Source organism: Cyprinodon tularosa, unplaced genomic scaffold, assembly GCF_016077235.1.
Source record: "Cyprinodon tularosa strain WSP-4 unplaced genomic scaffold, ASM1607723v1 ctg666, whole genome shotgun sequence".
NCBI classification, from domain to species: domain Eukaryota; kingdom Metazoa; phylum Chordata; class Actinopteri; order Cyprinodontiformes; family Cyprinodontidae; genus Cyprinodon; species Cyprinodon tularosa.
The window spans coordinates 525,990-544,702 of NW_024039414.1; the positions used below are offsets into that span (position 1 = coordinate 525,990).

General features: G+C 36.6%; 3 protein-coding genes across 3 annotated transcripts; all 3 read right to left on the minus strand.

Moving 5' to 3' along the window:
- Nucleotides 1-3,041: 3,041 nt before the first annotated feature.
- On the minus strand, nt 3,042-5,354 carry LOC119771340 (tripartite motif-containing protein 16-like). Its single transcript, XM_038267208.1, has 2 exons — nt 3,905-5,354; nt 3,042-3,274 (listed from the first exon to the last, which is right to left on the minus strand). The coding sequence occupies exons 1-2, from the start codon at nt 5,319-5,321 to the stop codon at nt 3,042-3,044; spliced, it is 1,650 nt and encodes a 549-aa protein (XP_038123136.1). The 5' UTR covers nt 5,322-5,354.
- A 3,657-nt stretch (nt 5,355-9,011) lies between these two features.
- LOC119771338 (tripartite motif-containing protein 16-like) lies at nt 9,012-10,968 on the minus strand. The gene is made up of 2 exons (XM_038267206.1): nt 10,951-10,968; nt 9,012-10,840 (listed from the first exon to the last, which is right to left on the minus strand). The coding sequence occupies exons 1-2, from the start codon at nt 10,966-10,968 to the stop codon at nt 9,719-9,721; spliced, it is 1,140 nt and encodes a 379-aa protein (XP_038123134.1). The 3' UTR covers nt 9,012-9,718.
- Nucleotides 10,969-13,730: 2,762 nt separating this feature from the next.
- LOC119771361 (tripartite motif-containing protein 16-like) lies at nt 13,731-18,521 on the minus strand. The gene is made up of 2 exons (XM_038267232.1): nt 18,431-18,521; nt 13,731-16,601 (listed from the first exon to the last, which is right to left on the minus strand). The coding sequence occupies exon 2, from the start codon at nt 16,519-16,521 to the stop codon at nt 14,872-14,874; it is 1,650 nt and encodes a 549-aa protein (XP_038123160.1). The 5' UTR covers nt 16,522-16,601; nt 18,431-18,521; the 3' UTR covers nt 13,731-14,871.
- Nucleotides 18,522-18,713: the final 192 nt, after the last annotated feature.

Sequence of the window (18,713 nt, forward strand, 5' to 3'; positions counted from 1 at the left end):
CTGAAAATGCAAATCATTTGTGCTTCTTTGATCTGCTCTGCATGTAAAAACACTTTTTTCTCTTGTTTAAAGACACCCCTGACTTCACGGATTTCCACCAAAATCTACTTTTTCCCATTGACTTTTGTTGCCACCTACTGGACAGATTTAGTTTAATTTAGTTTTTTAAAAGGTAAAATTTTTAAGACACTGCTGAAGGTTTAAAACCTCCTTTAATTAATTTCAAATAAGAGTTTTTTCTATCTGTGCCTGACTGAAACCAGAGCTATATTTTGAAAAAGTGTAAAAAGTTTGAACGGTATCAAAAATATACTATTTAAAAGACACATATATGCTAATACTTGTTGCTCTAAAATGTGTTGTTCCTGTTAAAAATTAAAAGTATTCAAAATGTACATAATATATATTATGATAGAGTGTTTTGCTCCATTAATGCAAAAATGGCTTAAAAACCTCCAGTAGAACATTAGTTTTAGAAAGTTAGCAGCGGCTGTGCAGCGGTTAAACCCGCAACCCATGAACAGGCTTTGGTCCTCAACACAGCCAGCCCCTCACAGGTTTGAGGCCTGGTGACCTTACGGATTTCTTCCCCCTTTCTATAATCATATTTCCTGTCTGCCAACTTTCAAAAATAAACACTAATCATTAAAATTATACTGTTAATTAATTAATGATTAATAATTATGTATATATATATATATATATATATATATAAAAAAAGAAAAGTGTCTAGGACTTCATTTTCCCTAAACTCTACAGACTTCATGTCATGAAGTAAATCATTTTCTTTTGTAAAGTATAAATGGATGTCAATCAGGTGCTTTTGAGAACATGAACCATGAGACTTATGCTGGTATCTGAAGTAAAAATGTAATAAATTGCTCACTGAAATCCTGGACCTTTGATTCCAAGTCGGTTCCTCTCAGCTTAAATATTACAAGAATGCAAACTGAGTTAAAGGAAATGCTTAATGAAAATTTCTTTAATGTCTGCATACAAAAGAGGGAAAAATAATACACTCAGAGGAAAAGAAACCACAAATATATATAATATGTATTTGTGTTTATTCAGTTAAATGTTCCAGATGTTAAAATATTAAATGAAAGTCCAATAGAATAGCTTAGAAGAGGGAAGGAGTAGCAACACTTGTATTTTTTAATTTTTTCTGTCAAATGTGAACTCCATATTTATTTGTATTTGTATTTTGCTTAATTTTAATTTAATTTAACTTAATACTTTTTTGTTGCTTAATTTTAACTTCATTTAACTTAATACTTTTTTGTTGCTTAATTTTAATTTAATTTAACTTAATACTTTTTTGTTGCTTAATTTTAACTTCATTTAACTTAATACTTTTTTGTTGCTTAATTTTAACTTCATTTAACTTAATACTTTTTTGTTGCTTAATTTTAACTTCATTTAACTTAATACTTTTTTGTTGCTTAATTTTAACTTAATTTAACTTAATACTTTTTTGTTGCTTAATTTTAATTTAATTTAACTTAATACTTTTTTGTTGCTTAATTTTAATTTAATTTAACTTAATACTTTTTTGTTGCTTAATTTTAATTTAATTTAACTTAATACTTTTTTGTTGCTTAATTTTAACTTCATTTAACTTAATATTTTTTTGTTGCTTAATTTTAACTTAATACTTTTTTGTTGCTTAATTTTAACTCAATTTAACTTAATACTTTTTTGTTGCTTAATTTTAACTTAATTTAACTTAATACTTTTTTGTTGCTTAATTTTAACTTAATTTAACTTAATACTTTTTTGTTGCTTAATTTTAACTTAATACTTTTTTGTTGCTTAATTTTAACTCAATTTAACTTAATACTTTTTTGTTGCTTAATTTTAACTTAATTTAACTTAATACTTTTTTGTTGCTTAATTTTAACTTAATTTAACTTAATACTTTTTTGTTGCTTAATTTTAATTTAATTTAACTTAATACTTTTTTGTTGCTTAATTTTAACTTCATTTAACTTAATACTTTTTTGTTGCTTAATTTTAACTTAATACTTTTTTGTTGCTTAATTTTAACTCAATTTAACTTAATACTTTTTTGTTGCTTAATTTTAACTTAATTTAACTTAATACTTTTTTGTTGCTTAATTTTAACTTAATTTAACTTAATACTTTTTTGTTGCTTAATTTTAACTCAATTTAACTTAATACTTTTTTGTTGCTTAATTTTAACTTAATTTAACTTAATACTTTTTTGTTGCTTAATTTTAACTCAATTTAACTTAATACTTTTTTGTTGCTTAATTTTAACTTAATTTAACTTAATACTTTTTTGTTGCTTAATTTTAACTCAATTTAACTTAATACTTTTTTGTTGCTTAATTTTAACTTAATTTAACTTAATACTTTTTTGTTGCTTAATTTTAACTTAATTTAACTTAATACTTTTTTGTTGCTTAATTTTAACTCAATTTAACTTAATACTTTTTTGTTGCTTAATTTTAACTTAATTTAACTTAATACTTTTTTGTTGCTTAATTTTAACTCAATTTAACTTAATACTTTTTTGTTGCTTAATTTTAACTCAATTTAACTTAATACTTTTTTGTTGCTTAATTTTAACTTAATTTAACTTAATACTTTTTTGTTGCTTAATTTTAACTTAATTTAACTTACCGGTAATACTTTTTTGCCCTGTAAGCTGCTGGTAACCTTAATTTCCGGAGGGAGTCTTCCCAAGGTATCAATAAAGTACTGTCTAAGTCTAAGTCTGTTAAAGCAATGAATGCAAATGTAGTTGCTTTAGGTAAACAAACCCCCCCCCCCCCCCCCCCCCCTGAACAGAGAGAGCCCCAATAACCGAACAGAAACAGGACGGGGCAGCACCAAACCTCTAACACCAGCAAAACAACTAACAAGAAGTTAAGTAGCTCCATAAAGACAGCTAATTTCTGAGCAGCAAAGAAATTACACAATTAGCTCTAAGCTACAATAATAAAGAAGAAAGAGCCAAATAACCAAACTAAAAGAAGATAAACATGTTAACCAACTGGACCTCAGAAAAATCCAGATTATTTCAGTTTAATAAACTCAACAGAGGATCCGTCATAAAGCCAAACTCCAGCATATAGAGGCTGAGTGAATGTGGTCTGGACTCTATGGAGGAGAGTCATGGTTTCAGAGACGCTGTAGAAAGACAGAATACCTGCTCTGTGATCCAGATACACTCCTATTCTGGAGGAAACTGGACCTGATACTGGAGTATGGATGTTGTTGTAGGAAAATGTGTAACAGTTAGTGCAGTGGTTCCCAAAGTGTGTGTGCAATGCCATTGCAGGGGGGGGGGGGGCGCGGGAAGCGGTATGGATGAATGAAGAAAAAAAAAAAAAAAGCGCTTGCTTGACTGAGCATAATGGACAGTTGTGACACTGCAACCCAGATTTGAGAAGATCTACAGCAAAAAGCAGGCTCTCTACAGCCCCTGAAAAGATGGGAGGATTAAAGTACAAAGAAAAAACTCTCAGGGAGCTGTTAAATGTTTTCACTCCATTTTGCACAGAGGCTTTTTTAATGTATAGATTATAGCAAAGTTAAATATTGTTACAAATAAAAAAAAAGAAATATGTTTAAAATAACACAGACAAAAAAGAATCCTCTTCTAATCTACAGTATAGAACTATGAAAAAAAATACAGTTACACAAAAGTGTTCCACTGTAAAGATGGTGTAGTTTGTTTTGTTGCAACCTGAAGTGTGAAATAAACTTCAGTGGAGTTTGAAAACAAAATATGTGTGTAGATTTATTATATCTGGTTGAACGATGTGTGTGCCCAGTTGATTTTTTTTTTTGGGGGGGGGAGGCGTGGAAATTTTATTGTAATCCAAAGGGGGGCCCAGAAGAAAATCTTTGGGAACCACTGAGTCAGTGTAACTGTATAATGACCAAGATTTGTCGTTTCCCCCAAACAAACATTCATCTAATCTTCCTTCTTTACTGATGTTTCCATATGAAGCTGCAACAGCTTCAACTCCTCCTTCTCCTCTCCACTCCACCTCCCAGTAGCAGCGTCCAGTCAGACTCTCTCTGCTCAGGACCTGTTTATAATCAGTGAATCTGTCAGGATGATCAGCATAAGGCTGTCGTTCATCAGTTATTTCTACTTTCCTGTTTCCCTCAGATAATAACAGAAATCTGTTTGCTGTGCTCGGATCCAGGGTGATTTCTTGTGAATATTTGACAAACTCAGCTCTGGTCATTGGTTCTGACAGTAAAACATCCACTTCAGCGATCAACTCTGAAATGTTTGTCCATGTGTCTCTCAGGATGTCCTGTATTTTCTCTCTGAGCTCTGACACAGCTGCTGTCACATCCTCAAAGTATCTCAGAGGACGAATATTGATGCTGGATGAGTGTGTAGACTCACTGAGTGCTGACAGTGAGGGGTAGTTCTGGAGAAACTGGGGGTGATCCTCTGTGATTGAGAGCATCTCCAGCTCAGCATCTTTCCTCTTCAGCTCAGTGATCTCCTGCTCCAGCTTCTTCTGAAGCTCTTTGACTCGACTCACTTCAGTTTCCTGCTGGAATCTGATCTGCTGCTTCACATCAGAGCTTCTTTTCTGCAGGAGACAGATCAGATCAGAGAAGATCTTCTCACTGTCCTCCACTGCTTTATCAGCAGAGCCATTGATGGCCTCCACCTCCTGTTGAAGCAGCTTCACATCTTTCTCCTGGTCCTGGATTCTCTGCTGGATTTGTTGTCGTCTCTCCTGGAGCTCCTTCTGCTTCTCAGTCCTTTCTGCTGCAGCTGGGACTGTTTCATGTCCTTTATGTTCATCCATGGTGCAGAGATAACAGATACACTGCTGATCAGTACGACAGAAGATCTTCATCACCTCATCGTGACGGGAGCAGATGTTCTCCTGGAGATTCTTAGAGGGGTCCACCAGCTTGTGATTCTTTAATGGTGTAGTATAATAGTGAGGCTGGAGGTGATTCTCACAGTATGAAGCCAAACAGACCAGACAGGATTTAACAGCTTTCCCTTTTCTCCCAGTGCAGACATCACATGCTACATCTTCAGGTCCAGCATAGCAGTGATCAGCTGAAGCTTGGAGTCCAATGTTCTTCAGATCCTCCACCAACTCTGCTAACATGATGTTTTTCTCTAGGACAGGCCTTGGTGTGAACATTTTCCTGCACTGAGGGCAGCTGTAGATCCTCCTCTCATCTTCTACGTCCCAGTGATCTTTAATGCAGTCCATACAGTAGCTGTGTCCACAGGGAATAGTCACTGGTTCCCTAAGTAGATCCAAACAGATCGAACAGGAGAATTTTTCTTGATCCAGAGCCATTTTACTTCCCTGTTACCGGTTAGAAATCGAACTTACACAACACTGCAGCTAACGTCTTTAATCACACCCACAGCTGAACTGATTTCAGGGCGAGGCGACAATTAAATATCTTACAGGTGGAGCAAGTTATGAAGAGAAATATTCTAAATAAGACAGTATAAAAACAAAAAGTTTTATTTTTATTTTTTTAGATTAATGGTGGCTCTGTATAATGAACTGATCTTGGCTGTGATTTCAGAAGTTATTTAAACTTTATGTTAATTTCTTTTATTCTCTTTTCTGAATTGAATTGAAAGCACATTTTTTGTATATCTTGGAGGCTGCTTTTTAAAGCTTATCTGATATAACATGTGTCCCTTATAGATGCTGTTTAACTATAGATAACTGAATTAATTAAATTCTACTGTAAAGCATAAGTAGTTGAATTGCTTTGTTTTCTTAACCCTTTTAATAAAAACAGGAACTGTTCATGTTAACATATGTTTGTAGAGAAAATCATATAATAAATAACTCAAGAGTAGAAGAAAATGTCCTCCTTGACAGCTGTGTTGCTGCATCGTTCTGCATAAGCCCAGACATGTATTAAAAGAGAAGGGTGTTCCTTAATTTGTTAAAGGTTATGCAAAATCAATCCCTACCTGGAATCAGAGAGGAGTTTTACAAGTGACACTTCAAGAGCTCTTTATCGGGAAAAAATACATCTATATAGCAGCTTGCTGGGTAGCATTAATGAAAAGAAAATAACCATCTGACTCTAAAGTCAACAGTCAAACCACAAATATGTATTAGTGATTTTGTAAATAAGTCCTTTGACACCAGGTCTTTGAAGTGCCTGTGTAAACCAACCCTGGCTCCTGAATTGGGGCAGAGAACCAGAGAACCAGACGTTAGCAGAGTTACAGTTTCTCTGACCCAAGTGGTGTTTAACTATTTGACTTCTGTGCAAGCCACGGATTGTCCAAGATGATCACCATGCTCACCATAAGAATATCAATGTTGACACCAGGACACCATGGGCTGGAGGTCGATGATCATGTTTTGGACACCAGGGCGAAGAGAGGGGTGAAACTGTCCACTGATCAGCACCTGGTGTTGTCTTGAATATGCTGGAAGACGAAGAAATCATGCAGACTTTGTGCAGCGAGTATTACAAAGAATCAATCATCGATCATAAAAACTTGTTAAACGTTTTCTAAGGAAACCCAGCAGATCCTAGCTGAGTATGTGGGGACAAAAGATATTCATTTGTATTGTGTATTCGACTCTACGTCAATCCTTCACACTGAGCATGCATGCAACGTGGAGAAAAAAAAAACACCTCAGTGTGACAGGAAGAAACCTGTAGCAGAAATAAGTGTGAGCTACCTTCCGCCAAAGCTCTCAGGTTGGCTCTGTCAAGGAAAGAAACAGTTAAGCAGATTAGCTATCAGCCAGTTTTATGTCAAAAATAATAAAAGAGAGCCCGTAGTCTAGGAGAGAAACAGGACTAAGCACTGAAAAACAGGCAGAAATCCATCATCTATAACAGAATGTGTTGATGGCTGTAGTACAGCAGATATTTCTCTACAGGATGGTGTCTTAGCCAAACACTACCAGACCAGACAAGGATATGACTGGAGAAAGAAGAGAGAACAAAAGGTTTGGGGTTTGACTGACAAATACTGAAGAACTGGAGAATCGAAGTAGAAAAAGTGGTGCCTATGTCCTCTGGCAGCCTGCGCCTATAGCAGCATAACTATAAGAATAGCACAAGATTCTGCACAGCGTTAAGGATTTATATTCAGTGCGCTCAAAGGATTTGTGAATTCAAACAAAACATTAATGAGCAAATCAAAACTATTGCACTGCACACTGTAAGCATAAATAAATCAGGAGCAGGGATCTGGAGTCATTTTTGCCCTTAGTCCAGCTTAAATAATGTCATCTAGACCCACTAGTGTTACATAACCTTTTGAAAATATGATTCTATTGAATTCTACTACATTCTGTAGATTTGAGTTCCACAAAAATGGCTCTCTTACGCTGAGTTTTGCTGCCACCTGGTGGACAAATGTTAGGATACATCCGAAATCTTTTAACCTTTAATCAGTTTTAAAAAAATGTTTTCCCCAAACAGTTAACTGTATGTTTGGTCAGAGTCATATGTACAACAGCCATCCTTTTTAAACTTGTCAAGTAGGAAAAAGTTGCAATGTATCACTACACAAAATAGCTCCTTTTTTGCTCACTATGCTAATAGTTTTTCTGACCCAACATAATCACCACATTTTCAACCAATTAAACTTGAAAAATCTATTAAACAATAACGTTTATGTTCCTTTATTAAAATGCTGCTAATATTTTCAATGCAATTATTTAATCTCCTCTTTAGTCACAGCCGATCTCCACTCATTGCATATATTAGAACTAATGAAATTTCATGTAATACTGTTGTATATAAGCATAAAATGAACTGTCTGCAGGACAAATCTGTTTCACTGGAACATTGATTTAAATCAAGTGTCAAGTTCCTGCCTATTATTCCCTGGAAGATCTCTGGATCTCTGATGTTGATCTGCAGGTATCTGTGCTGCTGCATGAGTGCAGCTGCAGGGTGTAGAACCTCCAGAACATTCGCATCAGGAATCTCTCCTTTAGAAGCATCCATCTCCAGATCCTCCCTAAACTCTACACACTTCCAGACAACAGCTACAATTCACCACTGAATAATATCCTTTATTTTCTCTTGTAAAGTGTGAGATATAGAAATGAGTGATGGTTGATAAATGAATGGTTAATAAATGGAGATATCTGAAATAGAAATGTGATAAACGATTCCCCCAAATATTTCACTAAGAAAAACTAAGAAAACCAACTGTGTTGAAACTATATTAACAAAATAAATAAGACGCCTTACAGGAAAACAACTGACAAATATATGATCTTTATTTGCTGTTGTTATAAGTGATACTGCATATTAAATGAAATGAATTTGATCTGATGATGAACTGATTGATGATCATAGTCATAGATTCCATCAGCTTATCTCTACAACGATTCTGACTGATAACATAGTAAATGTAATTTAGCTAAATAATATTCCTCAACAGCAGTGCTGGCCTACATGGCTGAACAAAAAAAAGAAGTGTAAATTTACAGTCATATGTTTATATTACTGTCTCTCTCTCTCTCTCTCTCTCTATATATATATATATATATATATATATATATATATTTTTTTTTTTTTTTTTTACTATTTTTTTAAGGCTGTATCTTTAAAAAGATGAAACTGTCCAGAGAGCTGTTCCAAATGAAATTTCTTTTTGTTTTACACTTGTGTAAACAAAATGACAAATCTAAGTATAACAGAAATAGGGAGCTAGCCTCATGAGACCATCCTGATCTTGCGAGCTTTTAAGATTTCACTCGCTAATCGTTAAAGAAAATTTGGAGCCGTTCACCAAACGAACGTCCAATCAGCGTTGGCTTTGAGGCGGGTTGAGGTGTGACACAACGAGAAGCGCGACAGTTCAGTCTAAAGAGCATGGCGGCTTCAGCCGATGAAACTAGCGTTAGCGTGGCTATCGAGCAAATTTTATCGGAATTACAGAGTATTTCTTCACTGAAAGAAGAGCAAAACACTGCTCTGGAGGCTTTTCTCAGAGGAAAAAATGTTTTTGCTCTTCTCCTGACTGGTTTCGGCAAGAGTAGCCTGGCTGTTAGTACGTCATATGCTTCGTTGACCCGATTGGTTTATTTGGCCCGTCTATCACCAACATAGGCCAATCAGCTAACCAGTATTTCCGCCGCTTCCCAAAATGACTTAAACGGAAGGTTTCCATCTGGCGGAGTCAGGTTAATAGGAAGAGGCAGCACCTCAAAATAACTCCCTTTTTAAAGTAGCTTTATAAAGTGAGCTGATGTCAGTGAAGAAATTACAGAAAAATTAGCTCCAAGCAACAAAAATGAAGACTTATTGTAAGGTTTGTTTGTCTCTATACAGCCTTAAAGGGTCACTATGTAGTCAAAGGGAACATAAGGTGCACATAAAAGCTGCACACATCACATGCTTGCATGACCAGCTAACCTACGGCGTGACTTATGCTACTAGAAACACTTCTACTATCTATACTGTGTAACACTTAGGCTTATCTTAAAGGCATAAGATGTTTTACTGCTTTATTATTGGCTGACCCTGTAACCACCATGTTTTCTTTCTAATAAAAGGCGGATGCAGAGGGAGAGCTGCTGAAAGAGTAGTAGAGAGAAGCTTCCTGTTCTGTAGAAGAGTAAAACAGAAGCCGTGTCTCAATGCCTCCTTGTGTCTCTTCTTTATTTAAAGTGTTCTGAACCCAACACTTATGAAAACTGGAGGTAAAATATGCATTTGAACCAACTGGACCTCGGATTAACTCTGACTACTTCAGTTTAACTAACTCAGCAGAAGCTCTGTTAACTAAAGGCCAAACCCCAGCATATAGAGGCTGAGTGAATGTGGTCTGGACTCTATAGAGGAGAGTCATGGTTTCAGAGACGCTGTAGAAAGACAGAATACCTGCTCTGTGATCCAGATACACTCCTATTCTGGAGGAAACTGGACCTGGCAGTGGAATTGGAGTTTTCTTGTGATAAAATGTGTAACCGCTTCTATGGCAATATAAAGACCAAGATTTTTCATCCCATCCAAACTTTTGTACCCTGCTGATATTTTTGTACGAAACTGCTACATGAACTCTCCCCCCTGTGCACTCCACCTCCCAGTAACAGCGTCCAGTCAGACTCTCTCTGCTCAGGGTCATAAACCTTAAGCTGAATCGGTTCGGATGATAAGAATGAGACTGTTTCTGTTTCATCCTTGTGACTTTTCTGTTCCCCTCAGATAACACCAGCTTGTTGTGTGCCGTGTTTGGATCCAGAGTCAGTTCTCGTGAATATTCCAGGAATTCTTCCCTGGTCTGGAATTCCGGTCTCCACAGTGAAGCATACCTTTCCTCCTGCTTCTTAAATCTTTCTGCTGCAGCTGGTGAGATTTTTTCATGGTCTTTATGTTTATCGATAGTGCAGACATGACAGATGCACTGCTGATCAGCACTACAGAACATCCTCCCCGCCTCGTTATGACGAGAGAACATGATCTCCTGGAGCTTCTTGGAGGGGTCCCCCAGCTTATGCTGCTTTAGTCCAGGGACGTCATGATGAGGTTGGAGGTGATCCTCGCAGAAAGAGAGTAAACAGACCAGACAGGACTTAATGGCTTTCATTTTTCTCCTAATGCAGCAGATATCACAGGCCACATCTTCAGGACCAGCTGCTCTAGCTTGGAGTTCACTTTCCTTCAGATCCCCCCCTAAAGCAGCTGACATGACGCTTTTCTCCAACACAGACCTCAGGATGGACTCTTTCCTGCACTGAGGGCAGCTGAAGATCCTCCTCAGACTTTCTCCGTCCCAGTGGTCTTTAATGCAGGTCTTACAGTAGCTGTGTCCACAGGGAATATTCACTAGATCCTTCAGTAGATCCGAACAGATCAAACAGGAAAGCTAACGTTGGTCTGATTCTGTTTGTCTTTGCTCGAACTCTGTGAAAACAGCTGTGTGACTTTCTCTCCCCTACAACAGAAACTAGTTTGAGCTGGTTTCCTACAGCAAACATCACTGTCTCCACCCATCACTAAGTTTGGTAGTCAAAGTGGGAGGCAACAAGGATTATTAACCCATAAGGCTGTTTTGAAAACTGTGAGGATTTAATCAGAATCAGACTGATTCTGATTAAATCCTCTCAGTTTTTAAAACAATAAGGTTGTTCTGCACAGTTTGAAGTGCTGCATGTTTTATTCCCAGTTAGATCCAAATATGGAGGACCAACTCTGCCATATTTAAAAATAAATATGAGACCAGAGGAGTAGCCAGAAAATGTTTATTAGGGTGGCCAGGCAATAACCAATGTACACTGAGGGATGGCACCAGAACCTCAGGGTCAATCTACACTCTTCCAACAGGAAAATTAAAATGCAAAAGATCCATATTTTCTAAATAAAGACAAAATATACTTTCCTACAACCTTTGCTAACAAATAGACGCATTTATTTAAACATCTGTGCTTCCTAGATAAAAGGTATAGTGGATAAAATCCTTTCAGGTTTGACTTCTGGGGCGAACATCTTTTCCATTGTCTTTACTTACCTTCTTTCATCAACAATCATTCTGGATAAAATTGATATTTACAATTACTAATAGCCACATATTGATTATTTAATGTTTTTTTATTAAAATAGTTATTTATTTATGATTTCACTGAAGACAACTAGATGACTTGCAGAGAAACATAATGTTCTCTTTACCCCATGAAACATAAAATCGAGCTATGGAAAGAGCATGACTTCTGCACTTATCATTTCTAACTGTTAGAATTTAATGCGCATAATTAACCACAGTTTTTTTATTGTCAAGTAATTGTTAATATATGAAAATTTTAAATGTTTTGAATATTCCACTTGAGAGTATTACTGCTGCCACCGTCTGTATTAGAGGGAAAAAATGATAGGGGTGGCTAATGATGAGACATAAATGTTGGAATCTCTTTTAATTAACTTCTTTATTTATTTACCTTTGTAATATTACCTTATTTATTTATTGTCCCTTATAATCTTCAACTTTATTTATTAATTTTATTATTATTAGTATTTATTTATGTGCATGTGATATTTTTGCCTGTATTATTCTTCCTTTGTTTTTTTTCACCCTATTTATTTCCTCTATGCTATTTATTTCTTCCTGTCGTTTTTACATTTCTCTATCCATTTCTGCCTCATTATGCAAATGAGGAAGTGTGTGTCTTAGATGTTCACCTTCTCCCCATTGGTTGGTTAACATTTTACTTGAATCTACAAGAGGAGAGGAGAGAAGTCAAGTCTGAAGTCAGTGGCCGTTTCTCAATTCATAAGAACTCAAATATGGACTTATGGAGGACAAACTCTGCCATATTGAAAAATAGAGAAATAAATAAAGGCTCAATAAATAAATAAGCATACAATTAATCTTCAATTTATTACATATCTTTTAAAGTATTTTTGTGCATGTGATAATATCTTTGTTTATTCTTCCCTTGTATTTTTCACCGTATTTATTTCTTTCCATTCAGCCTCACATTTGATCACTGCTGCTTGTCATCTTTTAACATACTGCATATAATCCTACAAAAACATTTTTTTCAATCCAGCTGTACTTAAAGGAATAGTACACCCAAAACATGATTAGCCTTCATTTTCTACTCACCCCCATGCTGAACAACACTCTGGAGTACTTTTTTGATATCTCAAATGCATCTGGAGATCTGGGAGGCTTCTTGCTGTCTGCTGATATTCAAATAATGGAGGTCTATGGTGCCCGAGGCAGAAAGGTCCATAAAAGTCCACAAAAACGTGTCAATATTCCTCCATACTGCTCGTCCAATGTAATCCAAGTGTCCTGAGTGGGTAGCATCCAGAATTTACTCGAAACGAAGTCATTTAGAATGTTTTTAGAGCATAAACAGTAGTGTATAGGATTTCCTGAAAGTGCGCGCCTGCGCGTTCACGACGCTACGGGAGCCGGCAGACCAAACCAGATGAAAGTGCGCATTCAGCGTCTGCTCTGCCGATAATGCAAGCGTAGAAGAAGAAATGTGCTGTTTACCTGTGCAAAGAAAGAAACAACGAAAGAAAAATGTCTGAGGACTTCAGTGTTGAGGAAGAGCATGAGTTCTTTGCCGAGCTGAATGCGCACTTTCCTCTGGTTTGGTCTGCCGGCTTCCGTAGCGTCGTGAACGCGCTTTCAGGAAATCCTATACACTACTGTTTATGCTCTAAAAACATTCTAAATGACTTCGTTTCGAGTAAATTCTGGATGCTACCCACTCAGGACACTTGGAATACATTGGACGAGCAGTATGGAGGAATATTGACACGTTTTTTGTGGACTTTTATGGACCTTTCTGCCTCGGGCACCATAGACCTCCATTATTTGAATGTCAGCAGACAGCAAGAAGCCTCCCAGATCTCCAGATGCATTTGAGATATCAAAAAAGTAAGTGTTGTTCAGCATGGGGGTGAGTAGAAAATGAAGGCTAATCATGTTTTGGGTGTACTATTCCTTTAAATGAGTTATACCTTTGGCGTGCATGGGTCCAGGTACTTTATCTACTTCCTACAGAGAAACTGAATCATGGTTGAAATATGAGGCTCCACTCATAAATCATGGCTGCATGTGTGGAGTCTTCTGCTGAACAGTAAAACAGATCTCACTGGATTTATAACAATCGGAGCAATGGAAAGACTGATAGGTTCATTTTTCTAATTAAAAGGATGAGCTTTAATATCAAAGTTGTGGTTCTGTCAAGGTGTTGTGCGAAAAAGTTTTCAATTGTTTAGTCCAGTTAAATAAAGGAGATCGATGGATTTACTCAGTCGGCACTTTATTTACTTTGCAAAGTAAAGGAGAACAAGACATTCACATTCACAGCATGATGGTCTGCCAAGTTCTAACCCTAGACAGAGTTGTTCCCTTGCTTTTAAGGCAGAGTCAAAACCATAGCAGACCTTGGTTAAACAGTTACCTTGAAAAAGTATGTGGTTTTGTTACGGGAAAAAGGTATGTTTTGTCTATAACCATCTTCCACTCAGACATTTTGTGGCCTTGCAAGTGAGACAAACTAGCTGAGAAAAAAAACATTTTTAGAGAATACATAGCATACTTCAAATACTGAGAAGGAAAGAAGAAAAATTAAATTTTCCGACCACACAAGGGCTGCACCTATAAATTTGTTGCATTACTAAAACTTTTGGTAAATGAACATTTAGAGGGGGAAAAAAATCATTTTAAACGGATTACTATTCACAAAATACGTCAGATATGTTCTGAAATTAAACAAGTGGAAATGTTTACATTTTAATAGTTTATATTTGTAGTTTTGACTCCATTACTGCTGTAAGTAGGTTATTTCTCCAAATGCCATGTTTCAGTCTGCGTGTAATTGGTCTCAGATATCAATCAAATCACCAATTTAGTTGACGATTATTTCAATAATCCAGATTAGTTTCTTCAACCCCAATTTTCAAAAACTGCTACATAAATACAGCCTTTGTATACAGCTTTACTAACAAAAAAAGGAGGCTTTAGCACAAACTCAGAGGAATCACAACCAACTTTAATGATCAATTTTTGTACAAAAAACTTAACAGCAGTTTTCAACACAACATCAATCAAGCATCTCTATCTATAGAGACCTCAGAATATCTCAAACTATAGGAGGGATACTAGGATTTAAAACTCACTGGTTCTCAATCATTGTGAGAGTTCCTCATAAAAAAAAAAAAAAAGAGTAAATGAATTCCTTTACAGGTAAAATCAAACATTACAGGAAGTGACATCAGCTGGACTTCCTAGCTGAGCTTTTATCTCAGTTCTTGTCACGTTTCTTCTCATCTGATCTAAAACAGTCCGGAAAAAGTATTTTTAAGAAACCCTAAAAGAAAAACGGATTTAATTCGAACAGTCGGGGAGCTCCGCCTACCCCCAATTAGACCTCAGATCTTTTATGACTGCTTGAGTTTAACAAACTCAGCAGAGCCTCCGGTGTGAAGATAAATGCCAGCATGCAGAGGCTCAATGAAGGTGGCCTTGGCTCTGTGGATGAGAGTCACGGTGTCAGAGATGCTGTAGAAACACAGGATACCTGCTTTATAATCCAGGTACACTCCGATTCTGGAGGAAACCGGACCAAACACTCGAGTTTTAACGTCGTTGTGAGAAAACGTGCAGAAGCTTGTGTTACAGTGCAATGACCAAAAGGAGGCCTCCTTTGGTTTAAAGAGGAATCCAAAGCTGCTAGTGTTGTATGAAACTCCAACACTGATCCCCCCTCCTCCTTTCCACTTCACCTCCCAGTAACACCGTCCGGTCAGACTCTCTTTGCTCAGGAGCAGTTTAATCTCAGCTGCGTTTGCGACGTTAGACTGCGGCGGCACCGTCACTTTCCTGTTGCCCTGAGAAAACATGACGTTTTTCTGTGCCATGTTTGGGACAAGAGTGATTTCCTGGGAATATTTCAGTAACTCGGCTCTGGTCGGAGGTTCCGATCCTGGTTCTGTCACATCTCTTTCAGTGATTGACAGCAAGACGTTTGTCCATTGGTCTCTCGTGATGCCATCTACTTTCTTTTTGAACTCCGACACAGCTGCTGTCACATTGTCAAAGTATCTTTGGGGAGGAATATTGATGCTGGATGAGTGTGTAGCCTCACTGAGGGCTGGCAGGGAGGGGTAGTTCTGGAGAAACTGGTTAAGATCCTCAGTCTGCAAGATCTTCTCCAGCTCAGCATCTTTAAGCTTCAGCTCAGTGATCTCCTGCTCAAGCTTCTCCTGAATCTTTCTGATTCGACTCACTTCAGTTTCCTCCTTGCATCTGATGTCCCTGTCCAATTCATGCCTTCTTTGGCTGACGATATTCAACAGCACGCGGTAGATCGTTTCATTGTACTTCACCGCTTTATCAGCAGAGCACCTGACGGCCTCCATCTCCTGCTGGAGCCGGTCTGCATCTTTCTCCTGGTCCTGGATTCTCCGCTGGATTTGTTGTCGTCTCTCCTGGAGCTCCTTCTGCTTCTCAGTCCTTTCTGCTGCAGCTGGGACTGTTTCATGGCCTTTATGTTCATCCATTAAGCAGAGATAACAGATACACTGCTGATCAGTACGACAGAAGATCTTCATCGCCTCATCGTGATTGGAGCAGATGTTCTCCTGGAGCTTCTTAGAGGGGTCCACCAGTTTGTGCTTCTTTAATGGTGGAGCATTGTAGTGAGGTTTCAGATGGCCTTTACAATAAGATGCTAAACAGACCAGACAGGACTTAACAGCCTTCAGTTTACTCTCAGTGCAGACATCACAGGCCACATCTTCAGGTCCAGCATGGCAGTCATCAACAGGAGTAAGGTCAGCCCTCTTCAGATCTTCCACTAAAGCAGACAACACAAAGTTTTTCTGAAGAGCAGGCCGCGTTATAAAAGTCTTCCTGCACTGAGGGCAGCTGTAGATCCTCCGCAGATCATCTTCTCCATCCCAGTGGTTCTTAATGCATTTCATGCAGTAGCTGTGTCCACAGGGAATAGTCATTGGATCCTTCAGTAGATCCAAACAGATTGAGCAGGAGATTTTTTCCGCTTTCAATTTGGTTATTCTCTGAGCCATTTTACCTTTTTGTAACACCGACTGTCAGATCATAAAGGTGTGTTTTTATAGTGAATCTCTGGAACAACTCCTTTGTAGATCTATGAGAAAGAACAGAAAAAACATGTATGTAAATTAAAAAAAAAAAATTTTACTTTTAATTTAATGGGTTAACATTTATAAAATTATTTAACATTATGAATTGCATCAGATTTATATTAAATGGGGATTTTATGCTACAATGGGTCACAATTAATACACAGATGTTCTAAAAATAAGTTTAAAATAAAACAACAAACCCACTGAACTTTGTTTTCCAGGTTTGAAACATCTTCAAACTTGTAAACAAAGTCCAATAGTTGGGAATAATTAAAGTGGTAAACACTGTATAACAGTGTGTGGTTGTAAATAGGGTTATACAGGAAGGAGAAACTCTAATTTAATGCTCTTTTAATGTTCTTAGAAATAGTTTGAATGCCATCAATAAGTACCAATTACTCATGGCGTGATTTTTCCTCTCCTTGGGGAGAGAATTCTGCAGAGCAGCAGCTGGATGATGAATTTAATCTATACTATAATACACGCTAAATTACAAATGATCAGTCAGGGATCTAGAAAATAATAATAATTGTATGCGCACCGTGTAAATATTACAATTTATATTTTTCCAAGCACAGAACAGTTTAAAGCAAAGTTTATTTTGAAAAGAATGTGCAGGAAGGATTGAAAAGCATGTTAACACGGTAATGTAGGCTTGAGTTTATTATCTGACGCATGCAGATACACACCAGGAACCTGGAAACATACTGAATTACAAAAAAACATTTAAAAAACAAAAATGTTTCCTTGATATATATACAAACATAATATTAGGAACTATATTTATCAAATATTATACTGGGCAAGTAAAAATTGTTTCTAGGCAAATGAAATGTGAGAGTCAAAATCCCTAACGTCAACCACGATATATATCTAATTATCTTATTTCACGGGTAAAAACCACTGTATATATATATATATATATATATATATATATATATATATATATATATATATATATATATATATATATATACATACACATGTATATGAACATATGGCTTTACAATCAACCAGGAACAGTTCCACGCAAACACGTGGAACGGGTTAAATCTGATATATTATGACAGCATTTTTTTTTTATTTTTTATAAAACATTTTAAATGCCATGATAATCACATTTAATGAATTTTAATGCTAATTAAAGCCTTAATTTAAAAAAATAATAATAATAATTGACTTTTAATGACCTGCAGAAACCCTGGTAAAGCTTTCCATAATTAAGCAAAATAAATTTACAAATGCTAAAAGTATATACAAGTCATATTTTTATGTTATTGTTGTTATGTTTTTTTAAACAATTATAAAAAAGGTCAAATTTTAAGTCACTATGCAAGAGGCTATTTTTTCCTGAATTATCAGGTTAAAATAAATAAAAACCCAATTTTAATTCAACCAACAAAATAAAATAAAAAAATAAAAAATAACATAAAGAAGCAGTGAAATGATGTAGTGCATGTAGATATGCTGCTAAGCTGAAACACCCTAATTTACAATCAACCCTTTTTCACCGTTTAAATGAGTTATTCTTATAATTATGGACAGAAAGCCTGGAGGACATGACAGCAAAAACTCATCACCTCATAAACTGCGTCTATTTTAATGCTGTATCATTAAAACCAGTGGAGCATTAAAACAAAGCCCTAGTTTTTCTCTGCTGACAGTGAAGCCAACATGTCCCCATATTGTCTCTACGAGGAGGTGTTTAACCGTCAGTTAAACGACGTAACGTTTTCCTGTCAGATATATTTTTCATCCTAAGCTTTCTGGTATTTCCGCGCTCTGTTTTTCTATGTTTAGGCGTTTTCAGTCAAAGTATAACATTACTTACCCCTGTGGAGGTTTGTCGTTGTCGCACTGGCCTTTCGCGGTGATTTTTTGAATCTGTGACGCATGACGCAGGGCGTACGTATGGGAGGGGCTACCTCTCAGTGATTTATAGACGTTGGCGCATTAGCGCCACCAGCTGGACTGGAGTGGAAGCAATATGTTGGATTAAAAATCAGGGTTAATCTGAATAGTATGTGTTTGTCTGAAATTACAAGACTCGAGCTCTTAGTTTTGATTGTCTGTCTGTCCTGATAAATTATGATGTAGTACTTTTCATTGGTTCT